At 65.0% G+C, this 1798-nt stretch overlaps 1 protein-coding gene across 1 annotated transcript in view; it reads left to right on the top strand.

The window, feature by feature from the left end:
• CHLRE_07g322300v5 (uncharacterized protein) overlaps positions 1–1798 on the top strand; it is a 9486-nt gene that overhangs the window by 1637 nt on the left and 6051 nt on the right. The window contains exons 3-6 of the mRNA XM_043063988.1: positions 77–192; positions 409–531; positions 833–1060; positions 1314–1408. Coding sequence (XP_042922556.1) covers positions 77–192; positions 409–531; positions 833–1060; positions 1314–1408 — 562 coding nt within the window. The remainder of the gene's footprint in view (positions 1–76; positions 193–408; positions 532–832; positions 1061–1313; positions 1409–1798) is intronic.

The following is a 1798-nucleotide window of genomic DNA, read 5'->3' on the forward strand; positions in this document are numbered from 1 at the left end:
CCCCTTTCGCCCCCCCCCCCCCCCCGCCGCGTTTCGCCCCCCCTCCCACTGCACCCTCCTCCCCCCCCCCGGACAGCGCTGCGCGCGCTGCGTGCCCCTCCCGGCCCCCCGCCTCCTCGCCGGCGCCCCCAGGTGTTCTTCGCGAGCCGCACACACAGCCAGTTGGCGCAGTTCGTGGGGGAGCTGAGAAAGGTGGGTGTATATGTGTGTTTGTTGTTTTGGGGGCCCGGGTTGTGGGGTGTGTGTGGGTGCGTGTCTTGATGCTGTGAAGGCCTGAAAGCAAACTTTACAACGCCGTTGAGAACGCGACCCCGTACCACCCCGTTCTCCTCCTCGCTCTTTTGCATCTTGGCTTCGATAGAATTTGGGCTGGTATCTACAACCATCCCGTCCGCCCCCCCCCTGCAGACCGGCTTCGCCTCCCGGCTGCGGCTGGTGAGTCTGGCGGGCCGCCGCGGGCTGTGCGTGCACGAGCCGGTGGCGGCGCTGGGCGCGGCGGGGCTCATCAACGAGCGCTGCACGGAGCTGCAGGTGGGGGGCCGTATGCATGCGTGTGTGTGTGTGTGTGTTTGTGTGTATTTGTGTGTGTGTGTGTGTGTGTGTGTGTGTGTGTGTGCGCGCGCGCGTGTTAGCGTGTGAGGGGGAATGTGGGCCGGGCGTGTGCATGTACGGTGTAGGTCAGTAGTAGGAATGCGGATGCAGCAGTCATGTGTTCATCTTGCGCTATGCGCCAGCGTGCAATGGCGGCAGCCGCTCTCGGGGGGTTGCTCTGCGTGCGTTGCACACTTTCTGCGCACTCCGCTTTATTCCTCCATCTGCTCCTAATGATCAGGAACGTAACAAGGGCACTTCCAAGGCCAGGAAGACCGCCCCGTGTGCAGCTGGCGGCGGCGGCGGCTGTAGCGGCGGCGGCACTGGCGGCGCCGCCACTGCGGGCAGGCCGCGTGGCGGGCGCAAGGCGGGCGGCGGCGGCGGCGGCGCGTGTCCCTTCCTGAGCCCCAGCCTGGAGGAGGCGGAGGCGTTTGCGCACGAGGTGGCGGCGGCGCCTCTGGATGTGGAGGTGAGGAGTGGATGAACACACATACATACACACACACAGTGGATGGATCCCGCCCTGCACGAGAGCGCGTCCTTTCCGGCCTTCTCCAATGTTTGCCATGGGCCAGTCCTCCAATACCTTACTACGGTATTGCTGCTGCTTCCCGCATGCGTGGTGCACGCACAGGGGGCTTCTACTTCTATGCTTCCTGACCCATGACCTCTTCCTTGTGCTTTTCCTTGACACACGCGTGTACCGCTGTCGTCGCACACAGGACCTGGCGAGGCTGGGTCGGCGGCGGCGGCTGTGCCCCTACTACGGCGCGCGCAGCCTGCTGCCGGAGGCGGACGTGGTGGCGCTGCCGTACAGGTGGGCCGGGGGGGGAGTGGCGGGGATGGGGCGAGGGGGGGTGAGGGGACATGTTTGGTTAAAACTAGGAAGAGCAATGCAGGTTAAAATGAGGAAAAGCAATGCAGAGTGACGGGGACATATGTGTGTGTACTTGTGTGCGCGAGTGTGCGGGGGAAAGCAGGTAAAAGTGGTGGGTCGATTCCCTGCCTGGGGCCGTGGGGGACTGAGAGTGCCGCGTGTTGTACAGCGCGCGTGTGCATATGCGTGTCGGGGAATGGGCGGGGAGAAAGAGGGGTTGAGCGGGTGTATACATGCGTCGGCACTCCACCTCCCCACCAGCGGCCTCGCCTTTTCCCTCCCCTCCCCTCCTCCCTTCCATGCCCCCGCTCCTCCTGCTCCACGGGCCCT

Source organism: Chlamydomonas reinhardtii, chromosome 7 (assembly GCF_000002595.2).
Source record: "Chlamydomonas reinhardtii strain CC-503 cw92 mt+ chromosome 7, whole genome shotgun sequence".
NCBI classification, from domain to species: domain Eukaryota; kingdom Viridiplantae; phylum Chlorophyta; class Chlorophyceae; order Chlamydomonadales; family Chlamydomonadaceae; genus Chlamydomonas; species Chlamydomonas reinhardtii.